Genomic DNA, 24937 nt, shown 5'->3' on the forward strand with positions numbered 1-24937 from the left:
CCTATAACTTACTTCTCTACTCCATCTCAGCTACACAGAAAGATGGTCATATCTTTAATTTTGTCATCACCCACAAATGCTTCATACATCCATGTTTATTAACTCTGAAACTCCCTTATGCATTCAAATGAAAATGGATTTGTCAATCCACTTGTCCCTCTTTGCAAACCTGAGGATAAGTTGCTTATCCTCACTATGACGTCCAATTTCTTGATTTCTTAGTTCTCTCTCTAGCCATTATTTCTTCACTGGTTGTATTCACCTCTCTTCTCTATCTTGACCCATTGGAGAGCCAGTTCAACTCTAAACTGCCCTCTTCTTGCAAATACCTTGCCCCTTTTACCTACTGTCAACCTTGTCCTACTAAGCCCCATCTGCTGCCTTTGCTCCTATTTACATGTAGCTGAACTAAGCCAGATAAAATGACAAAGCTCTCCTGACTGGGAGCACCGATAATGTATGATACATAATCTGAATTGGGCCCTCAGTGCTGCAAGGTAATCCTTTTAGGACTCTAATTGATCTACTAACCAATTCACCACAACATATTTTCTAAACTTTTTAATCTCTCCTTAAATAACCCATGGCTTCCTCCACAGACCACTGCCATGCTCTCAGCTAAGGACCTTGACTCACATTTCACTGAGCAAACTGAGACCATTCACTGAGAGTTCTCTCTTCCCTCTCCTTATCTTACATCACTCATATACCTTCTGCCACTATCTCTACCTTCATCTATCTCACATGAAAGTGTGGCCCCTTCTTCTTGCCAAAGTAAACCCCTCTACATGTACAAGTGAACCCTTTCCATCCCATATTCTCCAGTAGAATGCCCTCCCAATCATCCCCACTTTCTTACCTATGTTCAATATCTCCCCATCTACCTGCTTCCTTAATGCCTACACCATTTCTCTCTCATCCTCAAAAACCCTTGCTTGAACCATCCATCCCTCCAGCCTTTGTACCAATCTCTCCTCTCTTTTACAATCAAACTCACTCACTGAGAATGCCATCTGTAGTCACTGCCGCTTCTTCTTGTCCTCCCATTCTCTGCTTAGCTCATTACAGTGTAGCTACCAACTTTATCATTCAACTACCAAATTTGTCTCTCTCTTAATTAGTTACCAATGATCTTTTTTTTTTAAGCATTTGGGGTTAACTTGCTCAAGGTTACACGGCTAGTTATTTCTGGGTGTGGTGCTAAGTATCTGAGCCCGGATTTGACCACCAGGTCATCCCGACACTGTGGCCGGTGCTCTTACTCGCTGAGCCACCTGGCCACCCCTAAGCAATTGGGGTTAAGTAACTTGCTCAAGGTTACACGGCCAGGTGTTTCTGAGTGGATGCTAAGTTTCTGAGCCTGGACATGATTCCCCAGGTCATCCCGACACTGGGGCCGGTGCTCTTACTTGCTGTGCTACCTGGCTGCCCCTACCAATGATCTTTTAATTGACAAATCTAAGGACTTCTCAAGACTCATCCTTTTTGATCTCTCTGTAGCCTTTGACACTATCAGTCACCCTCTTGTTGATACTGTCTTCTCTCTAGGTTTTTATGACACTGTTCTACCACTTTTCTGTGCCTTTATCAGTTTCCTTTGCTGGATCTTCATCCTAATCAGGTTGGCTAATGGTGGGTGTCCCCAGGGCTTTGTCTTACATTCTCTTCTCTTTTCCCTCTATGGTATTTTGTTTGATGATCTTACCAGCTCTCAGGGATTCAATTATCATCTTAAACTGGATGTCCCATAAAAATCTTAAATTCAACATGCCCCAAACTGAGTTCATTGTTTCCCCCCAAAACCTTCCACTCTACAGACTTCCTTATTACTGTCAATGTGACCATTATCTGGCTCAAAACTTAGATGTCATAGCAACTTCAGTACCAGATGACTGGAATTCTCTCCTTCCCCTATCCTCCTAGCTTCCCTGGCCTTCTTCAAGACAGAGATAAAATGCCATCTTCCACAAGAAGACCTTTCGGATCTCCCTCAGTGTCAGTGCCTTCCCTCTGAGAATAGCTCCGATTTATTCTGTATATAGTTCGTAGCTGTCTGCATGTGGTCTTCACCATTAGACTGTGAGTTCCTTGAGATCAGGGACTGTCTTTTGGTTTTTTTTTTATCTCTGGTACTAAGCACTGAGCCTGACATACAGAAGGCACTGAATAAATGCTCCTTGACTGACTTACAATCTGGTTCTCACTGAATTTTTTGTTGTTTCCTATTGATTATTGCTTTCCTCCTAAATACTCAGAAACTATCAATTTAACAATTCACTGATTTTTTTTTCCAGGGACCATCAACATGATCAGCAGTCTGATACGATTATTTACCTTCTTTCATTTTGAAAATGTGTCTGTTTACTCATCTCTGGACTTCTATCACCTCTATCATTCTCTTCTGAGAAGAAACTATTTAGTCGTGGATGAAGAATATCTATGTGTGCAAAAACAGGTATTCTCAGTATCCTGAGTCTATCAATTAGCCACTTCCCTTTTTACTGACCCTGAAGATCCAGTACCAGGGAAGAGATGGCCGTGAATACCAGACAGAGACTAGTCCAGTACTTAGGGGAGCTGAAGGAAGAGGAGCTGAAGACATTCAAGCTGCTGTTGAAAAATCATCTTGTAGGGAAAGAATTTTTAAAAGGAAAACATCAGAATCGGCTAGAGAAAGCTGGTCATACTAAAGTGGCCTCCATTATAGTTAATCTCTTTGATGAGCAGAGAGTATGGGATGTTGTGATCAGAATTTGGGAGAAGATGGGATTGAAGGAGATGTGTGAAAAAGCAAAGGCTGAGGATCCTCTGATGGGTGAGTAAAGATGGAAAGACTTCAACCTAAGGAGAACTAAATTTCTCACCCTTATAACTACTGTTCCTCATGCTCATGTCCTTTCAAGTTGTGTGTTTCCTTCCAAACATGTCAATTTTTGTTGAGTTCTACCATCCTTCTAGTTATCCAGGATGGTAACCTTGGAACTACCTTTTACCCTTCCTTTTCCTTAACTATCCGTATCCAATCAGTTTTTAAACATTGTTAAATTTAATTCCACAGCATCTCCAGCATCTACCCCCTTCTCTCTAGTCACACAACCCCTAACCTAGTTCATTATGTCTTCCCTGGACTATTACAACAACCTCTTGTTTGACCTATTTTCAGATTCTACCCTTCTATTCATGCCTTCATATAGTTGCCAAATTCCTAAAACCACTTTCCTAAGCAATTATTTTCAATGGCTCCTTACTGTTTTTAGGATAAAATAAAAAGGCTAGACATTTAACAAATTCTACAACATGGCTCCCACTTACCTTTCTGGTCTCATTCTATATTATTCTACTTCATGAACTCTCTATTCCATTCTGACCTATTAGCCATTCTCTATAAATGGTATTCAATCTTTCACATCCAAGCCTTTGCATAGGTGATCCTTTATATTTACCTCTTTCTTAGAATTCCTAGTTTTCTCAAAAGTATAGCTCTGGTGGCAATTCCTACTGAGGCCTTTCCCTATGTACATTCCATCTTGAAATGACTTTGTTATATTTTGAACGTGTATATATGTGTTTCCAGGAAGCTCAAAGATAGCTAAAATATTTCTTTCTTTTTCTTTTTTATCCCCATGACCACTGCTTTGCAAATAGTAAGGGCTTAGTATGTTTTTATTGAATTAATTTGAATTGAAATTAGTATGTCTATGTCCTCTAACAGTCCATATATTCCTTGAAGGTAGCTCTCTACATCTCCATGAACTCTGATACGCTCATATTACAGAGATGCTTCTTGCTATCAGTTTATTGCTTACTCTCTTATAATTGTCCATATCTTTATGGAGCAACTCAAATAATGACTAGTGTGAATCATCATAAATAATATCACATTTATAAAGCAGATAAAATTGCTACATCTGAGATCTTTGCTTTAGAATCATATAGTTCCTATACTAAAAGTGGGTGGTCTTCTGATTACACTTCCTTTTTCTAAAGCCAGATGACTTTCCCTATTTCTTGCATTGGTTATCTTAGTTCTTTCCTCTGTGTATTACCCCAGATGAATTAGCTTTCCTGGAATTCCTGTCAAGCTTTGTTTAGAAAGTGTTTCTTTCTTCCCAGTTCAGTTATTTGTACTATCTAGTATATATGTGAACCCCATAGTGACTGGGAGACATGTAGTTACTGGAACAGAAGGCCTCTTGTACTTGGAAATGGCCAAGAGAACTCTTACAGTAGGAGAGAAATAAGGATCAGGGCTGTTGGGAAGGGCTCTAGAGTCATATGAGGAGTTTATATGGTCTGAGCACCTGAGTGTTATGTGGAATTTGAGTATTCACATTTTATTAAAGACCCTATTCCTTGTGGAGGAATAGGTTCACTCTAATACATGTATTCAGCATTTTCAATGAGAAACTAGAGAAATGGTCATCTTGACCATCACTTAAAACTTAATTCAAGAAGAGATTAGCTGACTACTTGGGATGAAATTCATGCTTCAGGTTCCAAGTTGAATTAAATTATTTCTGAGGTCTCTTTGACTCTATGATTCAACTCTAATAACTCTGATTCTAGTAGGCTACATAGTTCCCCATATGCAGATAGTCCTCCCTGGTGACCTGTAGCCTCTGTTCCTTCCATTCTCTGGTCTGTCATTGGCAGATCAGACCCTGTTTTCCCTGGCATTGGCAATTAAGAATGTTGCAGCAGTGGTGCTTCCAGGCTGAAGCCCCTGTCAGGCTTTTGTTCCTGAAGGGCTGTGGCCAAATGGGCTGTCAAGGCCTAAGCAAACCCTGGAGCAAGGGTCTCCATTCCACTGGAAACAAGAAAGGGGGACTAGAGTATAGTGGTGGGTTTTCATGTAAGACTGTGTCATATATTCTTGGTTCTGCTAGTACAGCCTTTCTTCCAGTAGCATGGGAGGTAGGGTAGAAGCAATGGATTGTGAATGTCTGGTCCTGTTATTTTAACTTTCTTTTGGATTCTGGGCATCCTAAAAGGCAGGCACAACTGAAGTTGCTATATCTTTGGCACATTTTTTGTAGAGGTTTAAAAGGTTATGGTAATTAGAGGAAGTGTTTGGTATTCTTGTTGCTCACGTGACCCCAAACAGTGAGAACTCTAGGATACGCATGCCCATTTTTTTTTCAAGTAGATACAACTTAGTATTAGGTTTAAGGTATTTCCCACATTCCCATAATACATTTCACTATCCAAACATGAAAACCTGAAGGTAACATCCTACCAGCTTTCTGAGTGTCTTTCTCCACCAAACGATTGGAAACTTTTAAAGATTCCTTGTATTGGGAAAAGAGTGTATCTACGGTATCTGAGGAGATAAAAAGGGGTTTTGCCTCATTAGTGTTAGGCAAGATTTGTTAGTATTCCCATGGCCTCAGGGAAAATTAGTGGTTTCTCTAAAAGTTATTTGGCAAACTTTCTGGGGATCAGACATAGAGATCTGAGTTTGATAATGAAAAAAAAATGCCATTGAGGACTTAAGTCCAGGCACATACTTGTACTCTAAGGACTCTAGAGTCAGTCCAATAGACATAATTCTCTGGAATTGGACATGTATATTATCGTGTATTTTTCTTTTTTTTTTCTCCCACTGTCATAGGCAACAGAAGAAAATATATAAACAGAATGAGAGAGAAATTCAGCCTTGCTTGGGATGGTAGCTCTTGTCTCAAAAACCTTGGAGACTTACACAAGGAATTCATACCCTTTCTGCTTCTGTGTAAATCCAGAGAACCTGAGAATATATCCATGGAAAACAGACATAACTCAGTCATGACAAAACAAGCACACGTAATTGACATGACAGCATTATTTGGGCCTGACAAGAGGAAACATGGGCCACAGACTGTTGTGCTCCATGGTGCTTCTGGAATTGGGAAAACCATACTGACTAGAAAGATAATGCTAGACTGGGCAGAGGGAGACCTCTTTCAAGACAGGTTTCAAAATGTTTTTTATCTGAACTGCAGAACACTAAACCTTACATTAGAGATGAGTTTAGCTGATCTGATTTCCAAAGATTGGCCGGATCTCCAAGAGCCCATAGAGGCAATTATGTCCAAGCCAAAAGCACTCCTTTTCATTATTGATGGTTTTGATGAGCTGAAGTGGTCCTTGGAGGAAACTGAATCTGAACTGTGTCAACATTGGAAAGAGAAGCAACCAGTGTCTATCCTCCTGGGCAGTTTACTAAGGAAAACAATGTTTCCCAAGTCATCCTTACTGATCACGACACAGACCTCAGGTATGGGGATGCTCAAATCCTTACTAGACAATCCACATTATGTAGAGATCCTAGGATTTACTGAAGCTAATATTGAAACATACATCTTTAAGTTTTTCAAAAATGAAGCTAAGGTGCTGAAAGCCCTAAGTGTGATAAAAGCCAATGACACTCTGTTGAATATGTGTTCTGTCCCCCTGGAATGCTGGATTGTCTGCACTTGCCTGAAACAGCACATGGAAAGAGGAGAAGAGCCCATGTTGATTCCCCAAACCACCACAGCTCTCTACCTGTCTTATCTTTCTTTTGGATTATCTAATGATGGGAGCTCTCCAAGTCAGCACCATGACACCCAACTGAGAGGCCTATGTTCTTTGGCTGCAGAGGAATTCTGGGGTGGGAAGTTCACATTTGATGGAGACGACCTCAAGAGACACGGGTTAGATGTATCTGATGACTCTGCTTTCCTGGGCATGTATATTCTTGAGAAAAAGAATGACTATAAAAACTGCTACAGTTTCATTCACAGGGGATTCCTGGAATTTTTTGCTGCCATGTTCTATGTGCTGGAGGAAGAGAAGGAAAGAAGAGATGATTCTGTCTCTGCTGTGAGGGGTATAAAGGAACTACTGGAACAGTACAGAGAATCTGGCACGGAGGTTTTCATATTGCGTTTCCTTTTTGGCCTACTGAATGAAGAGACTGTGAGAGAGGTGGAAAGGAATTTTACCCGCCCAATATCAGAAAGAGTGAAGGCAGAATTATTACAATGGATGATTGCAGAAAGCAATATACAGAGGACTATGTTGCACCCAGATCCTTTGGAAATGTTTCATTGTTTATATGAGATTCAGAAGGAGGCATTGGTGAAACAGGCAATGGAATATTTCCCAAGAATAAGATTATCTCTTCACACACAAAAAGATGTCCTTGTCTCAATATTCTGCATTAAGTTATGCTATAGTATGGAGAGAATGCAGCTGCACGTCAGTCAAACTTTGGCTCTGTAAGTGACTACATTTTATCTACCCTTTTTAATTCTAAGAGTATAATTAGGCTAGTTAGCTCTTTTCCCCTAAGACTCCAAGGTATGTGTTTTGAAAGTGCTTTGGTGTCCACCTTGATCCCTACTCTCAAAAGCAGGTATTGGTCACTAGGTTTAATTAAGTTCAGAAAGCTTCACTGTTTGCTAAATGCTTTCCTCATTTTGAAGTGCCTAATATATTCCAGGCACTATCCTAGGCACTGCTGAAAAAAACTGAAACAATCCCAGGTCTCAAGGAACTTAAACTAGAGCCAGGGGAGCCACGCATATATAAATTATGTGCAAAATCTAGAAGAGATAATTGGGTGGGAGAGTTGCTAGTAACTGGATATTGACGCAAAACCTCATTGTTTTGTAGAAGATGGAACTTTAGCTGAACTTCAAGGGAAATTAAGGATTTTAGGATTGTAGGTGAGGAAAACATACATTTTCTAGCAGACCTTCTACTAATGACAGAAGGACCATATGTAACTATCTCTGTACCTTAGCAGGAAGTCACCTCCATTTTATGTTTATTTTTCCTATAGCTAACCATGAAGATCTTCTCTCATGGCATTACCACTGAATCTTCATCATTGTTCTTTGGAGGAAAAATGCTGCTTCCTCTTCAGTAGGTGAAGCTACACTTTCTTTAGGAAGAACCTCAAATCTATTCTATAACTCCAAAGGTTCAGTAATCCTTCTTCCCCTGCTCTTTTGCCATTTTCTTGAAAAATTTCCCCTATCTTTCCAAGGAACACTTCCTTTTCCCCAGGAAGAATTTCTCAGTGTGTGTGCTTACACATGTGTGTACACATACACATGTATACACATACATGTGTATTTTTTTATATCCACATGTGTGTGTATGTATTGTTTTTGTTGTTCAGTTGTGTCTAACTCTTTGTGACACCCTGGACTTTTGTCCAAGGGGTTTTCTTGGCAAAGATATTGGGGTGCTTTGCCATTTCCTTCTTCAGCAGATCACCTTTTGTCAGGACAAAAAGAGGTTAAATGACTTGTCCAGGTCAAACAGCTAGGAAGTTTTTGAGTCTGAATTAGAACTCAGGTCTTTCTTATTCCGAGGCTAGTGCTCTATCCACTGAACCACCAGCTGCCTCATGTGTATGTATGTCATATATAATATGTATATTCAGTCATTTCAGTTGTGTCTGACTTCGTGACCCTCTTAAGTGTTTTCTTGACAAAGATACTGGAGTGGGCTGGGATTGTTTCAATTTTTTCAGCGTGGCTAGGAGTTTGCTATTTCTGTCTCTAGCTCATTTTACAGACAAAGAAACTGCTGGTTTCAGGCAAAGGCAAACAGGGTTAAGTGACTTGCCTAGAGTCACAGCTAGTTAGTGTCTAAGGCTAGATTTGAACTCAGGTCCTCCTGATGTCAGGTCCAGCACTTTGTCTACTGTACTACTTGGGTACCTCCATATGTTTGTATGTATACATATAAATTATTTAAACATCATGTTTATAATATGTAAAATATAACAAATATGCACATATATGCATATGTACATACATAAAATCTATTATATTTTATATAATTATGTTATGTAACACAAATATAATATTTATAAATTTATTTTATTATACATTCATGACTTTTTGCAGATTTCTATCCATACCCTAATGCAAAAAGAGTAATTTTTGGAGAGGTTATCTGAAGAAACTCACATTTCTAGCCATGCCACACCTCATCTTTTATCATAATTCTGTTCCTTACTACTAAGCCACAGCTTAATGGGGAAGACAATACATAAACAACTATGTTCAACTATGTATGGGGTTTTCTTGGCAAAGATGCTGGAGAGGATTCACCTGCTTTTCCCCCCCCAAATAGTAGGATAAGAATTCACCTTTGATCTATGATATCAGTCTCTAGTTCCACCTGATCCCCACTCTCACTTTCATATTCAGATTCTGCTCGCTTATGTTTCACACCTCAGTTAGCGGCCTCTAGCTCAGAGTTATTTACTTAGCCTTTGGCCCATCTTCCCTTCCCTGGAGGAAACTCATTACAGAAATACCTTCTGCCTTTCCTTTTGTGGAGGAAAGAAAGCTTGCCCTAGGGCCAACAAAGTTATGATGAAATGGGACAATGTTGTGTTTTATTTATTTTTCAATGTCTAGGCAACTAAGTATGTTGGCTTATTTCACTAATTTTATTAATATGTTAGCAGCCTCTTTGTTGTTCATAACCAAAATATGACAAGAACACTTGTTCTCACCTTAGATCAACTATATAAGAGGTACTTTCCTTAAGACTCAGGTCAAAAGCCACCTTCCTCATGGGGCCTTTTCTGATTCCTGCCCTAACCTCTGCCCTCCCCCTCCCCCAAGCTACTAGAGGTTTCTTATTTTGTATTTGATTTGAATATATTTATGTTGTCCTCCACCTCCCACTGGAATTTGTAAACTCTTTGAGGGTAGGGAATGTTTGCCTTTTGCCTTTGTTTTCCCAATGCTCTGTGCAGCGCCTGGTATTTAATAAGGACATAATAAAAGTTGTTGATTTATTGGTTGACTCAAAACCTTGAAAACCTTTAATTTCCCCATTAGTCTACTGTAGAAAAATATTTTTAGTTCTTCTAACATTTGCTCCTCATTCATGTTTCTCAAACTTGAAATAATATTTTTTTTGCTCCTGAAAATCAGGCAGATCCTCTTTGGAGAATTTCTGGGAAGACACAGAGAAGGTATGGATGGAATGGTTACAATATGCATAAATCTAGGAAATGTCCTCTGACTAATCTTATCAGTGTTAATCCTTCCTTTTGTAGGGATAGAGTCCTGTGTGAATTTATCTGTGAAGTCATTCATAATATTCCATTTGTTTAGCCCCAAATTCTCCCTCTGGCCACCTATGAAATTTGCTTCACTATAGGGTAAACTCTTTTCTTGACGAGACTTGAAGAAAGAAGTATAGTCCAAACACGTCTTTGCCCAGTGAAAAAGTCCACAAGTTTTTCTATGGGTTCAGGTTCCCCCAGGACACTAAGGACTTATCTGAGAAGAGTAATAATAATTTCTTTTGTATGTGTCCTCTTTAAGGATATACAGTTCTCCTCTCATCCTCAGTCAGTGGCAGGAGCTTATCTCCATACTCAGCAATAAGCAAAGCCTGAAGGAATTGGAACTAAGTGGCAGTTTCCTGGATGACAGATCAATGAAGATACTTTGTAAAGAGCTAAGACACCCTAATTGTAAACTGCAGACCCTGAGGTGAGTCTACCTTTTGCTCAGGAAAGAAGCTCATACGGTATTAGAATAAAAGCATTTACCCAGGGGGGAGGAGAAATAATATAAGGTCAAAAACTGAGTGCCTCTGGTAGTGTGATAACATCAATTTCTCCCAAGAATCATATTGATATGGTGAGCGAGGTCACATGTAAGGATTTCTTTTGGGCTTCTTGTCCAAGTTTAGTCCAAACTGCATGCACCACGCTGGCAGACTAATCTTCCTGAGATATAATTTTCATGTCATACTCTGATTAAAAAACAAAGAAACAACAAAATACAAAACGGTTCATGGTTTCCCATGGCCTAAAGAACTCCTTAGTCTGGCATTAAAACACCCCAAATTGTGACTATTCTCTCTTTCCAGGTTCATCTCCTATACTTCCCCAGCATGAGCCCTTAACTCCATCTAAAATCATTTGGTCCATTTTGTATTATTGAGATCCAATTAGTTTCAATCTCTCTCTCTTTCTCTCTCTCTCTCTTCTCTTTTTCTCTCTTTCTCTGTGTCCCTCCTCACTAAAAGTAACATAATTATACACACACATGCATACACAAACACACATACATACATACATATGTATATATATATATATATATATATATATATATATATGTAAATCTCAGCAGTGATCAAGTATTTATTAAATGGCTAATATGTGCTGGGCTGCACTGGGGATACAAAGACAAAAAATATTCCCTGCTCTCAATTCATTGATCTGTTCTTTCTCTATTTTATTGATGTAAGCATTTAGAGATATAAATTTTCCTCTGATTACTGCTTTTGATGCACACCGTTAGTTTTGGCATGTAGTTTCATTATTATAATTTTCCTTAAGAAAACTTTGTTGTTTCTATGATTTATTTTTTGACCCACTTAATTTTTTATTTGTTTCCATGGTCCTTCATTAAATGTAATTTTTATTGCATTATGACCTGAAAAGGATATAGTTGATATTTCTGCTTTTTCGCATTTAACTATAAAGTTTTTATGTCATAATATATGGTTAGTTTTTGTAAAGGTGCCACCTATCCCTGAGAAAAAGATATATTCTTTTCTATTCCCATTCAATTCTCTCTAGATGTCTATCATATCTAGCTTGTCTAGGATTCTATTCATCTCCTTGATTTCTTTCTTATTTATCACTTGGTTAGATTTGTCTAGTTCTGAGAGGGGAAGGCTAAAGGTCCCCACTGTTATAGTTCTGCTATTCATTTTCACCTTTAATTAACTTACCTTTTCCTTTAAAAATATGGATTCTATAGCATTTGGTGTATATGTTTAGTACTGATATAACTTCATTATCCACAGTAACTTTTAACAAAATGTACTTTCCCTGCTTATCACTTTTAATTAAATCTGTTTTAGCTTTAACTTCGTCTAAGATCATGACTGCTACCCCTGTTTGTTTGTTTTTTGCATCAGCTGAAGCATAATAAATTCTACTCCAAATCCTTATTTTTATTTTATGTGTATCTCTCATTTTAAAATATTTCTTGCAAACAACATACTGTTGGGTTCTAGGTTTTGATCCATTGTGCTATCTGTTTCCATTTTATGAGTACCTCCAATTCACAGCCCTTCATTGTTTCTTACAGCACATTAACATTCCCTCACATTTATATTCTATAACTTGCTTAGCAATTCCCCAATTATTTGATACCTCAAAAAGGGCTGCTATAAATATTTTGACATATCCTCATTTAGAGTTTGTTTTGTTTAGGACTACTCCCATCCTTAGCCTACCTTCCCTATTATTTACCTCCTTTCCCTTCTTCCCATTCTCTTCATTTCCCTGTTGGAGACACGAGTCTATACATATGTGTCTGCATTTTTTGTCATTTTTCCAGTTCAGAGGAGAGTGAGATTGAAGGATCAATTCTCCCCCCCCAACCCCATTCTCTTTATTTGTACAGATATCTCCTTGCATACTTGATTATATGAGATCATTTTCCCCAACCTTCCTTCCCCCTCCCCCAGTGTATTTTTCTTTCCTATTTCCATTTTTCTTTTAAGATCATCAAAATGTAATAGAACCATTCCCAGGCTCTCTGCATAATCAGAATTCCACTTTAAGTCCATGATTGTTAGAGGGTTCTGAAGTGACACATGTATCACCTCCCCATAAGAAGATGTAGACAGTAGATCCTTGATTAGTTGCCTATGATTGCTCAATCACATCTACTTTTTTGAGTTTTTCTTGACTCTTCTTTGCGTTTCAGAATTTCTACTCAGATATGGCCTTTAAAAAAAAAAATCCTCTATTTCATCACTCTTTTTTCCCCTGTAGGATTATACTAGGTTTTGGTGTATATGTTATTTTCAGTCATGAAAATATATTGTTTGGCTTCTGAATTATCACATCCTAAACTCTCTGCTCTTTTATATTAGTTGCTACTAAATTGTGTATGATTCTGACTGACTTCTCAGTACTTGAATTCCTTTTTTATTGGCTGCTCTGTTATTTAACTTTTTCCTTTGACCTGGATGCTCTAAATTTTGACTATGATTTTCTGACAGCTTTCATTTTGGGGTTTCTTTGAGGACATTACTGGCGAATTTTTTATATTTCCACTTTTATCTTCTGATTCTAAAACATCTGGACAGTTTACTTTTGTAGTTTCTTGAAACATGACATCCATTTTTAATTTTTTTGGTCATGACTTTCTGGTAGTCCAATGATTTTTACGTTATCTCTCCTCAATATGTTTTCTAGGTCATTATTTTTGCTATGAGATAGATTTTCCTTTATTCTTCATTTTTTAAAACTTTGTTTCAATAATTCTTGTTGTCTCAGGAGTTATTAACTTCTCTGTGGACTCTTCTAGTTTTCAGGGAGTTTGTTGCTTGTGTAAGGAAGGTTCTGTGACTCTTGTGCCAAACTTATCAATTACCTTTCCAATTCTTTCTTCCTTAACTCATTTCTTTTCCAATATTTTCCACTGGCATTTTAATTTCATTAAAAAATAACTCTTAAAAATTCTTGCTTTATCCCTTCCTGAAATTCTAGTTGAACTCATACCCAAACTATGTTTCTCTCTGAGGGGTTGACCACGTATGTCTTGGGTTATCTCTTCTGGTTTTGTATCTTAAATGTCCCTGTCACTATAATAGCTTTTTATGAAGAGATTATTTTTTGTTTGTTTATTCTTCCACCCTGACTTCAGAACTAATATTATCTCTGGAGTGTTAATGCTCTGCTTCCTTGAGATGTTATTGAATGTTGAGTCACTCTAGGACCTCAGGGATAGTTCAGATTGTGAACCTACAAATTTTCAGTTATCCCAGAGTTGTCTGATTCAAGTAAAAATCCAGTCATTATTCCCATGGTCTGAGTTCTGCAAATTCGCAATCTGGATTTGGTTAAAAGCAATACACTTTTGGGCTTGCCCTAGTTGGAATTCCAATAAACTTCTGCTGCACTTAGCTACAGTTAACCAGCTGGAAAACTGTTGCTTCAGAGTGACATTACTGTGGACTCCCCTTTCATTTGGGATTCATGTCCTGTTATTTTACTGCAGACTTCAGAATGAGATGAAGGTAGAGCTGAGGCACTGGTCTCCACTCCTGGGGTCAGAACCACATAGTTGCTGTTTGCTTCAGAACTTCCTCCTTGTTTAGTACACAACCTAGGGCCCATGAAACCTTCCTACTTTTACTGCATTCTTATGTGCAGTTTCCCTCCTTGGTCAGTCCTGGATCTATGACACTGAACTTAGTATTAAACAACAAAGTTGCCAGTTGGCATATATTCTTGCACACTGCACAGCATTGGGCCCCTCTTTGCTGGATTTGGAATCTCTTCTTACCATAGTTCATGTATATCTGAGATTTTCCCTTCTTCTTTCCCCCATGGACTGGGTTGGTGTAGCTGCTTCTAAAACTGAAGACTGAGAGAATCCCACTAGAATCAGAACAGGGAGAATATGATTTCTTTCCTATTTCCACAGGCTGAATGTGGCTGAATTAAACAAAGACATGAAAAAAGAGGTTGAGGCCTTGCTGAAGATAAAGCCTTCCATGTAAGTTCCTCATGTGTGATATTTGTGTCAGAAGCTTATCCCCTAGAAAATACTAAAACCCTTCAGGTGGCTCAGCGAGTAAGAGCACCGGCTCCAGTGTCGGGATGACCTGAATCAAATCCGGGCTCAGATACTTAGCACCACACCCAGAAATAACTGGCCGTGTAACCTTGAGCAAGTTACTTAACCCCTATTGCTTTAAAAAAAAACGCTAAAACCCAGTAATTTAGGGTTATGCAAGCACATTTAAATGTATTGACATACATCATACACATGCATGTGATCACAATTCAATTCAACCAAGTTTTTTAGTCCAAACTCTGCTCTAAATTGCTGGCATGGTACCTGGCACATAGTAGGTGCTTAGTAAATGTTCACTGATGAGTTGGAAATAAAAAGATAAGCAGTGAACATACACACACACACACACACACGGAGTCCCATGCTCTGCTTCATTGTCTATGAAAGTCAGGTGATATAGTGAATAGAGTGTTGGACTTTTGAGTTAGGAAGCCCTGAATTCAAATCCTGCCTCAAAACTCACTATCTGTGTGAACGAATCACTTAGCTTCTCAATGCTTCCATTTCTTCCTTTGTAAATTGCTGGCTTCTAAGATCCTTTCAGCTCTAAATCTATGGTCTTTTGATTCTTTTAGCATGATATTTCCCTGAGTTGTGACTGAAGTACAAGTGTTTCAAGTGAAGTTTGTCTCAAAAGACATTCCTAATGGCATCACAAGCATTTAGAGATTGATTGTAGGTATGAAAAAAAGTCCCTCCCATTCAGTTATATCAGCAAGAAACTCCATCATATTGAAATTGAAGGAATTCTGTATCAGATAGACTGAACTAAGCGCTAACTGAATTTTTAAGCCTGCTCATTTTGCTTTGGTGCCTCATTACCATGAATTGCAAAACAACAATTTCTGATCTCTTTCAAGGGGTGTAGTTCAAAGATATGATAATACAACACTCTTTAAGAGAGTTTAATAAGTGTGAGGCATCTACCAGGAACTTACTGGCTTTTATGACTTCAGGAAACAGCATTCTCTTTTCCAAAAGTTTAGAATGCTTCCCATCCAGCCACCAAATAGTATACTTAATTAACTTAATAACTAAAGTCATCAGTTTTGGTGTAGGAAATCTGTTCTCCTTGGGATTTGAATCTTCTTATGACTTACAACAAAAATAATCAATCAGATAATAATGAGCACCCGACACTGGACAAACCACCTGACCCCTCTAAATCCAGCTTTCTCATAAAATGGGGATAATGATCATTATATTGCCTACCTCACAAGGGAGTATGAGCAAAGTGTTTTGCAAATGTTTGGGCACTGTAAAATGTGATTGTTTTTTGAGTATCTGTTCTGTATTTGGCTTCACTCTAGGTACTTTGTGGGATATAAAAGAAATATCAAAAATGACTTCTCACATTGGAATTATAGTCTAATTGGAGATTTAAGGGGGAATACAGCATTCAATCACACTCATGAAAAAGGGATAAATGAATAGTGAAGGAATGGGCACTGTAGTGGGGACTCTTTGCAATGAGAATTTGGAGAAGAGAGGAAGGAGAATAGTTAAGGAGGGCTTCATGGAAAAGACGAGTCCTTAGCTAGCGCTTCAAGATGAACACAACTTGAAGAGGCAAATGAAAGAGGGGAAGAATCAAGTAGTGTGAGACTAGAGGAAGGCCCAGGGCAGGAGGCAGAACAAAAAGGAGAAAGGCATAAATGAGATGGAAAACCAAAGAGATGGGATGAAAGTAAGGAAAATAGGATTAAGAAACAGATTGTTCAGAGCTGAGACTATTAGGTCATCGGTTAGGGTTATAGATTGAAACAGGATGGAAAGGATAGAAAGAAGGGACATCATAGGGTCATAGAAATGGAAGGGACTTAGAGGGTATCAAGTCCAAAATTCCAACCTCCTTATTGTACTGATGTGGAAAGAAGAGAAGTAGCTTTATTTTTTAACTTTCAGTTCCAAATTCCCTCCTTCCCCCCCACCTATAGCCATTGCAAAGGTATGAAATATGAGGAAGTGACTTTCTTAAGGTTACACAGGGAGTGATTAGAAGAGTTAGGATTCAAACCTAGGTGCTCTAATTCCAAATCTAGCACCTGGTGACGTATACCTCTTCTGAACTCTCACAGCACCGTTTACCTCATTTTTGCCCTTAGGATCCATAGCTAGATCAATAGCTAGAAGGGATCTCAGAGGCCATCTAGTTCAACAGCATTGTAGGTGCTTAATAAATTCTTATTCCTTTTATCCCCTTCTTGACATGAGAGAGCACATGAGAGCTCCAGGGTCAGTGTCTATGTCCAAGCACAAGGATATTCTCTTTTCTTACCCCTATCAACAAAATGTCAACCTTAATTATCTATTTTCTTTATAGGGAAATTCTAGAGATAATTCCTAATGTTGACATGAAAGAAGAGGAACCTCATAATTCCTCACAGGAGCATCCGAAGTCCAGACCAGGTAATAGCTTATCCTAAGCTATGGCAACAGCCTCCTAACCCTTTTTTCTACTATCTCTTCTCATACTCACACTTCCAGATTAATCTTCCACATTCTCAGTTCTGTTACTGTCACTATTTTGTTACTCTCAATGCTGAATAAAACTCAAAATCCTTAGCCTTAAACAAAAGCTCTTCAGCAACCTGTCCTTACCCTACCTCTTCAGCATTATTTCCTAATGCTTCACTACAAAAATTTTCTGACTCAGAAAATTTCTCTATTCACTATATATAAGGTGACAGTGCTAGTGGCAGAGTGGTAGAACACTGGGCCTGAATGCAAATCCAGTCTAATAAATTTACTAGCTACGTGACCATGGGCAAGTTACTTAATCTCTGTTTGTCTCAGTTTTCTCAAAAATAAAACAGGGATAATAATAGAAACTACTTCCCAAGGTTTTTGTGAGGACCAAATGAGATAATATTTGTAAAGATCTTAGCATGGTGCCTAATAGGTGTTTAATAAATACTTATTTCCTTTCTTCCTTCCACCTTGAAAGCAGGGATTATTTTTGCCTTTTTTTGTATCCCCTGCACTTAGCACAGTCCCTGACATGTAGTTGGAGCTTCATAAAAGCTAGTTTACTGACAGATGCAAAGTCTTGTTGACTTCACCTTCACAACATCTTTCTTGTGTATTCCCTTCTCCTCAGTCACATGGCTGCTATCCTAGTTCAGGCTCCCATCATCTGAACTTAATGAATTACCTTAATAAATGGTAGTTGATTGACTATCCATCTCTTTACAGAAAATGCTCAAGTTTACATTTCTTTTCTTGAACTGTCTCCTAAGCTTCAGATTTCCATTTTTAACTCTTTATAGATATCACTACCTACCAGCTTCTCAAGATCAAGGTATTTTGCACCAATAGGTGGTAAAGCAGATAAGAGGACTGGACCTGATTCAAAAGAAGCTTAGTTTAAATCCAATTTCAGACATTTGCTAACTATGTGACTCTGGGCAAGTCACTAAAAGTTCTCTCTGCCTCAGTTTTCTCATCTGTAAAATGGGGATGATAATAGCATCTATCTGCCAGTGTTGTGAGGATAAAATGAGATATTTGTAAAGCACTTTGCAAACCTTTAATGCCCTATATAATTTTCAAATGTTATTATTATTGCCTATCTCACAGGGTTGCTGCAAAGATCAGGTGAAATAATGCAACTAAAATACTTTGCAAGCCTTAAAGGGATATACAAGTGTTAGTGATAAGGACGATGATGACACATCGACATATCATCTTTCTCCATAAGTCTTTCCTGATGTCCTTTTCTATTATTTTTCTCACACATGTTCACAAATACAGAATTTCTTTGATTATTCCTTCTCCATGCCCATGCCCATAGAATCAGATTAAAAAGATACAATATCTTAATTCCTTTTCTATAATATCTTTTATATTTATTCTACTGTTACCATTTCCTCTAACATGACTTTAGTCCAGGTCCTCATTACACTAAATCTGTACTCCTACAATGGGTTACTGATCTCCAGTCTCTACTCATTTCAATCTATTCCATATCCTACTACTGGATTAATCTTACTAATGTATAGGTGTGACCAAATTGTTCTACTCTTCAGAATCTTTAATGGCTCCAAACTCTTTAGCTCTGTATTCAGCTCACCTCACAACAGCTCACCTCTCCAGTCTTTTCTCACACTATTCTATATTGTGTCTGATCCTTCAGAAAAACTGAACTGCTTGACATCCTCTTAACCCAGCTTGTACTCATCCAAGTCTACCCACCTATGCTGGAAAAGCCCTTCTTATTTCTCCTACCATCATCATCTTACCCATCCTCCAAGGCCAGTAGGATGCCTCCTAACACTTTGTACTTCTCTAATGCACTAGCTATATTCAAATTTGTGTTGGATTTATCTTTATGTGTATAATGATCTCTACTAATTAATAAGCTCCTCAAGAGCAGGGATCATTTCTTATTTATATTTGTTTCCTTCCTCGCACCTACTCCACTACTTATTACAGTGCACATAGTACACATTTAGAAACAGCTACTTGGTATGAATAAAGATGGTAGACTGTGGGGAAACAAAAGATCTTCCAAAACTGGGAGAGAACTGAAGTCCTCCATCAAAAAGACTTAGGGCAGCCCATGAAACTGAGAGGCAGAAACCAACACGAATTTTGCATATGGAAGGAATCAGGAAAGGTACATACCAAGACAAAAGGTATTTTTGGTAAGGAAATTGATCATCAGAATCATCATTTCTCTATAAAGCCCTGGGAAATTCATGAGGATTAAGTCAAAAGCTGACCCATGATTTCTTTGGGGTGGCATATTATAAGGAGAGGGTGGAGATTGTAGCAGAGTCTTGTTTCATGATTATAGGAGGATTACATATCTCATGGTTTTTCCAAGAAAGGGCATCAAAGAATACTTTGATCCTATTATCTCCCCTTTCTCCTACCACACCTTTCAATTTTCTTTCTCTCCATCTCTATTTCTATATACAACCCTTCTCAGTGGCCTCAGCAATAAAAAGCAGTTTTCTTAAGTAATCTTCCCTTACCCTTGTTTCTCCGTAGTCTCCATTCAACTTTTTCATTCTCCAGGATCTCTAGGGAATCTTCACAATTCTAGGTAAACAGAAAGATTACAAAACAGAAAGATTCCAGTCTTAGAATCCTATAAATAGATAAGCCTTTCAAAGATCATGGCCCTTAGTCAATCCCATTGTAAGGGATTTAGGATTTAGATTAAACTATTTAGGACAGATGGATTTTATTATATCTAATTTAAAGTAATCTCTATAAACAAAGATTCTTTGTCTCTGAACCAGTATATTAAAAAAGGAAATATTCACCAAAGTTTGTTCTTTGTTTAGAAGTAGCTAGGCGAAGTCAAGAAGATTAATCTTCTTGAGTTCAAATTTGATCTCAGACACTTACTAGCTTTGTCCCTAGGCAAGTCACTTAACCCTGTTTGCCTCACTTCCCTCATCTATAAAATGAGCTAGAGGAGGAAGTTGCAAGCCACTTCAATATATGTTTTTTGCCAAGAAAACCCCAAATGGGGTTACCAAGAGTTGGATAGGACTGAAATAAAACATTCTTTGTTTCTTGTTTTTTTTTTTTATCATTTTGTTATTTGTTTTTTTGTGTTCATCTCTTTGAATGGATAGAGTCAAATGCATTCATTGGGATAATCCTCTTTGTTTCTTCACTTTCAGGGCTACTTGAGAACTATTCTAATCATCAAAGACAATACAACAATATGGATTTGGGTGTAATGATATGTCAGTCATTGTCTTAAGTTACCCCCAGTGACCCAAATTCCTCAGGAATTTGTGGGTGATCTGAATGACCAGATGAAATAGTCAATGTGGCCAAATCAGAGTTTTTTACTCCTCCCTAAGCCTGATTTCCCAGATTGCAAGGAAAGCTTACAGGAAAGAATCATACAAATATTTAAGTTCATTCTTCTGTGTAGTGCTATGTGAATAGGCAGAAAATGTCAGTGTTGTAAAGAGAGCAGTGTTGCTGACAGCTTGGCTTGGGAACAATGTAATAAAAGAGTGGGGACAGCGAAGAGCTCCCCCAGTAACTTTTCCCTTACTTTCATACCATTTCTCCTCCCCTGTATCTTTTTTTTGGTATTGTTTTCAAGCTCTCAGGAATAAGCTGCCATGAAGGCAGTGACTATGGTCATCAGTATGTCAGAGATGAGTGCAAGTGCTGGTCCAAAGTGAACGCATAGGAGATAAGACTTCTCTTTTATGCTTCATGATCCAGGAATTTGGGTTCCTCAGTTAGGATGAAGGCATAAAACTAATGTAGTCATGATTACACCATTTGCTCACATTACTTGAGAGAGCATTGAACACTTTATGCCTCTTATGAGTTTGACAGAGTGACCAGAGACAGTAGCAATATTTTACATATTTAACATTTATTTCTAGAAATAGCCACACGAACAAAACCAGAAGTGACTTTTGACCGTTTAAATGATGAACAGTTAGATCTGGAGAGGTGCCACAATAAGTTCCTGGGACCAAATGGACCAGTAAAGCTTGAATTGACAGACAAGAACAGAAACATATACAGGTGAGAGTCAGTGGTCTCTTCATTTCCTTCCATCCCAACTGGAGTCATGTAGTGGTGTGACTCACACAAAGAGGATGTAATAACCCTCTCTCAATCTAGATAGAGCTCTCTTTTTCTTTTCTTCCCTCATTTGTAAAATTCCCTTCCATTCCCTTCTCTTTCCCTTCATTCATCTCCTCTTTTCTTTCCTAAATAATTAGTGATGTTTCATCTTGGTGATGTTTACCCTGAATATTTAATGATGTTTCGTTATTAGATTTGTCTCAGGCTTTTGTGTTGTCTCACTGTTACATAAACATGAGAATTAGTCTCTCCCCAGTTGCTCCTTTTTGATAAGGGATAAAGGAGGTAATTGATGTGTATAGAAATTGTATTCCATATGGCCTATTGTGCAAACTAAGCTTCTGTTCTACTGTGATGTCTATTGTGCTTCCCAGAGTTCATTTACCTATGGCTGGCTTCTACCACTGGCCTGATACTGGACTTGGTTTTTCTGTGAGAAGTGAGGTGACTGTTGACATTGAATTTGGTACCTGGAATCAGCATCTGGATTGGACTCAGAAGCAAAGCTGGATGATTGCTGGCCCTCTATTTCATATCAGAGTTGATCCTGGGGTTGTGACTTCTGTACATCTCCCTCATTTTGTGTCCCTCCAAGGTAAAGAGATATGAGGTGAAAAACCTTATTTTGATAGCAAGGCACAACAATATGAGCAGCTACAGGCTCAATGGGCTGGTAAATGAATGGATGGCTAGTGGTTAAAACTATATCTAGTTGAGAATATGTCTATATTTTAAGAAAACAAAAACTGAGAGGACCATCCAGATTACAGAATATAATGCCTCACTACCTCACTCCACATTAAACATTTAGTGCTAATCAAGACATGGCAGCAAGAATGATTGAAGTGATGACAATGATGATGAAGACCATGAAGACAGTAATGATGGAAGATGGGGTGATGGTCATGATAATAATCAATGATCATTGCTGTGGTTTCATAGATAGTACGTGTAACCAAATAGATGATAATTGAAACTTACTTTGGTGAGCATAGACATGACCCTTTTATGAGATTTATTTTCTTGACCTGTTTAGATGCGTTATCATCATCATCATCATTCTATCATCTTCTCCTAGATAGAATCTAAGAAGATGATAACAGGAATACATATAAAGTCCATGACTCAGGTTAGAAAAAATTAACTTCTCAAGTATAGGATGAAGAAAATGTGGACACATGATTTTCTGTGAAAAACACATTAGTAGTAGATTTAGTAGACTGAAAGCTCAGTATTAATGAACTTCAAGATCAATATCATTTCTTTGCAGCATTGACACTATGGATTATCTGATTTTTCTAGATAATATCTCCTTGCCTAGCTCCTGTTACATGGTATTTTCAAGACTATCCTCATCTCTAAGAACATTTGTCAGCAATGTGGCTATAGATTATGGTGAAGGTAGAAGTGATTACTTAGTTAACTCATTACTTTGGCAGTATATGGCACTGAACTATTTGCATATAAGTTGGGTTGCAGGGCTATGTTACCAAAGCTTCCATCCCATCACACAAAAGACCTAATTTGAAAACGCTTATGTGAAAGTTCTATTGTCAAAACAGGGATATTATCTCTATTTTCCCTGATGTGGGTGGTGCTCATGATGACAATAGTTCCATAGAGCAAGTTTACTAAATTATTAAATTAAAGTAAAAAATTAAATTTACTAAATTTACAGAGCAAGTTTAATAAATGATACAACTAGAGTAACAGCTCAGTCTATTAATTATCATAGTGGACATTCCTCTAAGGTAGGAAATTGTGACTACACTCTATATTATTGTCAACTATTCTTTTTCAATGTAAATTAGCTTTAATGACATCCTCATAGATAAGATAAAGGCCTTTTTCCATTAAGATATTAGGAAGTACAGTTCCTGTAATGAAGGAGGGTAGTTCTTCTTTTGGAAAACAATCATCAAGATTAAAGCAGAATTCCTTGATATTTTCATATAATGATAACAAAAAATAATAATAACTCCCACACTTTCCTAGTGTGATGAAGTTAAGGGAGCCAAACAAAATAGTTTCAAGGGTTTGTAAAACTAAATGAAGAGAAGCAAAAATAAGTGATAAAAGAGATAATTAAAAAGATACTCTTCTTTATTAGAGAATCATTAATAAACTAAACTATTGAGAGATAAAAGCTGAATACAAGCCTACCACAAAAGCAAGTAAACCTATAGAAAAGGCCCTGAGAACAGAAAGAATGAGTAAAACTGCAAAGAAATCAAAGTATATTAAAGAAATATAGAATATAAAGGAAAATAAACCAGCATTACCTGATGAAAGATAAAATGTTATCGACTTTCCAGAGATTGAGCAGCAAGACCAAACAATTCCAATATGGTAAAAAAAGAAAAAGAACATTCAAAATATAAGTAATTAGAAATGAATGTAGGCCAGATATTAGTTATCAATGCTAAATTTAAAAAGAATTATCAAGGAAGGAAATACTGAAGTAGAAGCTATGAGAAAGAATAAAATTTAGAATGTAAAAATACAGAAGTAAAGGAAAATAACAGCAGAGAAGTGAAAAAAAAATGTTAAAGGAACATATGAGTTTTCTACAAATCCAAAGCCACAGGATGATCAGAAGTAATTTAAGTATTATAGGTTTCCCCAAAGAACCTAACATATCAAAAAACCTGAATGTCAACTGCAGGAAATAATTCACTAAAACTGTCAAGAACTATTGAATATAAACAACAAAACAATGATTTAGAGAAAGCAAAAATCATTTTAGGGGGGATAGAGTAGGAAGTAGATAGGGATAGAACTTGCATGTACTTTTTTTGAAAGTTAATTTATTTATTTTTAGTTTTCAATGTTCATTTTCATAATTTTAAAATTTTCTCTTCCTCCCCAAGAAGACAGGCAATCTGACATAGACTTTACATATGCATTATTATTAAACATTCCTATTCTTCAAATTAGCCATGTTGTATAGAAGAATTATAACAAATGGGAGAAACCATGAGAAAGAAAACAAAAAAAGAAAATAGTCTGTTTTGCTCTGCATTCAGACTCCATAGTTGTTTCTCTGGGTGTGGATGGCATTCTCCATTGCATGTACTTTAAACTCTAAAACATCTAATAGTCAAATTTAATAATTTCAAGGACAAACAAAAATTATGTAAGGAGTCAGAGAACAGACCTTCAAATATGTAGAAAAATCAATTTGAATAAGACATGATTATTTTATAGTTCTGAGAATTGGAGAAGAGGATGGAAATATCCCTAAAGGTAGAAGAACACAAGCTTCAATCCAAAGTACCATGTCCTGCAAATAGGAAACAAAATATCCCTACCTGATGATGGCATGATTTAAAAAACTCCAGAAGAATCAAAAAAAGGAACTGAGACAATATTTTCATAAAGTAGCATGATACAAAACAAACCTCTAAAATCAATAGTATTTCTATATAGTAAAAATAAAATCCAAGAGATAGTATGAGTAACGGAAATTTTATTCAAAATATCTAGAAAATATATAAATTATATTTCAATCAATCTACCAAGGAATATTCAAAACTTGTATAGATACAATTACAAAACATAAAGACAACTTAATCTCTGCAGAGATGTGCATGTTCATGACTGGTCCAAGCTGACAATAAAAATCATGGTTACCAAAGTTAATATACAGATTTAGTGTTAGGCCAATAAAACCACCAAGTGGATTCTTTATAGAGATTTTATATATATATATATATATATATATATATATATATATATATATATAT

General features: G+C 37.2%; 2 protein-coding genes across 2 annotated transcripts in view; one reads left to right on the forward strand and one right to left on the reverse strand.

The window, feature by feature from the left end:
- The window catches only part of LOC138177711 (olfactory receptor 52D1-like), a 57351-nt gene that overhangs the window by 15145 nt on the left and 17269 nt on the right, over positions 1 to 24937 (reverse strand). Inside the window, exons 2-3 of the mRNA XM_069108923.1 lie at positions 21662 to 21779; positions 19595 to 19661 (exon numbers count right to left, since the gene is read on the reverse strand). The gene's annotated coding sequence lies outside the window, so the exon portion shown is untranslated. The remainder of the gene's footprint in view (positions 1 to 19594; positions 19662 to 21661; positions 21780 to 24937) is intronic.
- Positions 2300 to 24937, forward strand: part of LOC138177712 (NACHT, LRR and PYD domains-containing protein 1-like) — a 28975-nt gene continuing 6337 nt past the window's right edge. Inside the window, exons 1-8 of the mRNA XM_069108924.1 lie at positions 2300 to 2815; positions 5612 to 7241; positions 10326 to 10496; positions 14463 to 14534; positions 16939 to 17024; positions 17934 to 17936; positions 20984 to 21128; positions 21566 to 21786. Of these exons, the coding sequence (XP_068965025.1) occupies positions 2533 to 2815; positions 5612 to 7241; positions 10326 to 10496; positions 14463 to 14534; positions 16939 to 17024; positions 17934 to 17936; positions 20984 to 21128; positions 21566 to 21786 (2611 nt within the window). The 5' untranslated portion in view covers positions 2300 to 2532. The remainder of the gene's footprint in view (positions 2816 to 5611; positions 7242 to 10325; positions 10497 to 14462; positions 14535 to 16938; positions 17025 to 17933; positions 17937 to 20983; positions 21129 to 21565; positions 21787 to 24937) is intronic.

This window comes from Petaurus breviceps, unplaced genomic scaffold, assembly GCF_028583685.1.
Source record: "Petaurus breviceps papuanus isolate PSGF00001 unplaced genomic scaffold, PetGlider_PUasm1.0 90444, whole genome shotgun sequence".
NCBI lineage: Eukaryota > Metazoa > Chordata > Mammalia > Diprotodontia > Petauridae > Petaurus > Petaurus breviceps.